This window comes from Nycticebus coucang, chromosome 1 (genome assembly GCF_027406575.1).
Source record: "Nycticebus coucang isolate mNycCou1 chromosome 1, mNycCou1.pri, whole genome shotgun sequence".
NCBI lineage: Eukaryota > Metazoa > Chordata > Mammalia > Primates > Lorisidae > Nycticebus > Nycticebus coucang.
This window is the reverse complement of record NC_069780.1, coordinates 9,297,241-9,298,789: the sequence shown is the minus strand read 5'-3', so window position 1 is coordinate 9,298,789 and position 1,549 is coordinate 9,297,241. Positions and strand designations below refer to the sequence as shown.

The 1,549-nt window shown below is 52.6% G+C and overlaps 1 protein-coding gene across 1 annotated transcript; it reads left to right on the top strand.

The window, feature by feature from the left end:
• Positions 1 to 637: 637 nt before the first annotated feature.
• NAA11 (N-alpha-acetyltransferase 11, NatA catalytic subunit) lies at positions 638 to 1,345 on the top strand. The gene has a single exon (XM_053594823.1). The coding sequence runs from the start codon at positions 656 to 658 to the stop codon at positions 1,343 to 1,345; it is 690 nt and encodes a 229-aa protein (XP_053450798.1). The 5' UTR covers positions 638 to 655.
• Positions 1,346 to 1,549: the final 204 nt, after the last annotated feature.

Genomic DNA, 1,549 nt, shown 5'->3' with positions numbered 1-1,549 from the left:
ACAAATGGTCATCAACAGTACAGTGGATGAAAAATTGCCATGTATTTTGGCAATGGAATATGAAAGCGGGGGACGGAAACTCACAAATAGTGATGGAAGAAAACCCTGACACTTAAAGAATGTATGCACTACGATTCCATTCACGCAAACACTGTTACACGTCCAGGCGATTGGTACTACTGGGATGTCTTCAGGGCGTGCTACAATGGAACGGGAGCTGGGGTTGTGGGGTGCGATGTTCTGGCTTTATGGGGTTCTGGTTATATGGGGTTGTTCAGTTTGTGAAAATGTATTAAGTGAAAAGTTAAAAAAAGAAACAAAGGAATAACAACCTTGGAGTGAAGATTTTACTTAAATAGAAGGCAATCAAACGAACTCTCTCCCCACCCCCTAACCTCCTGTGCACGCATGCGCACAACAAAGAGCAAAACCTCATTGGCTGGGACGGGGTGACGCACTTCCTGAAGCCGCAGCGTAGCACCGCCCCTTTCGCCTCTCGAGGATCCCCGACTTCCCGCCACCGGGTCCTCACGCTGGCCAACCTCGTGGCTTTGGCCCCTGAGACTGACACCCCAGGCAAACAGTGTTCCCAGCCTTTGCCGGGAGCGTCTTCCCCGTTGGCCGCTGTCTGACTGGCTTCCTACCCGCCGCCATTATGAACATCCGCAGTGCTCGGCCTGACGACCTGATGAACATGCAACACTGCAACCTCCTTTGCCTTCCGGAGAACTACCAGATGAAATACTATTTCTATCATGGCCTTTCCTGGCCCCAGCTTTCCTACATCGCCGAGGACGAGGATGGGAAGATTGTGGGCTATGTCCTGGCCAAAATGGAGGAGGACCCAGATGATGTCCCCCACGGACATATCACCTCGCTGGCGGTGAAGCGTTCGCACCGGCGCCTCGGCCTGGCCCAGAAGCTGATGGACCAGGCCTCCCGGGCCATGATCGAGAACTTCAGCGCCAAGTACGTGTCTCTGCACGTCAGGAAGAGTAACCGGGCAGCCCTGCACCTCTATTCGAACACCCTCAACTTTCAGGTTAGTGAGGTGGAACCTAAGTACTATGCAGACGGGGAAGATGCGTATGCCATGAAGCGGGATCTCTCACAGATGGCAGACGAGCTGAGACGCAAGCTGAATCTAAAGGAGAAGGGCGGGTATGTGGTGCTAAGTTCCCGGGAGAGCCGGGAGACCCAGGGTGGCACACTTTCTGGTCCTGGAGAGGTCTGTCAGGAGAACCTGGCTGCTGATGACAGTGGCAGTGACAGCAAAGATCCGAACAAGTCCGCGGAGAGCACCGATGTCCAGGACAGTTCAGAAGACGCAGATTCCGCATCCTAGAGCCTGCTTGAGGTATTCCCTCCTCCATTCCCTTCGAAATCCTTAATCCCTGCATTATACCTCGGCCTGCCCAACCCATCCTATTCCATACTATTCTGGCCCTGCTAGGTTTCACGTGAAAATCCCTAATGACCTTAGGGAGAGAGTAGGGTGAGTTGGGAGATAAACCATGCTGAAAGTAAATTGAATCCCGTTAAAGAAATA

What these genes read in the sequence shown, in the direction of transcription:
- NAA11 (XM_053594823.1), top strand. Translation starts at nt 656, where the DNA reads ATGAACATCCGCAGTGCTCGGCCTGACGACCTGATGAACATGCAACAC.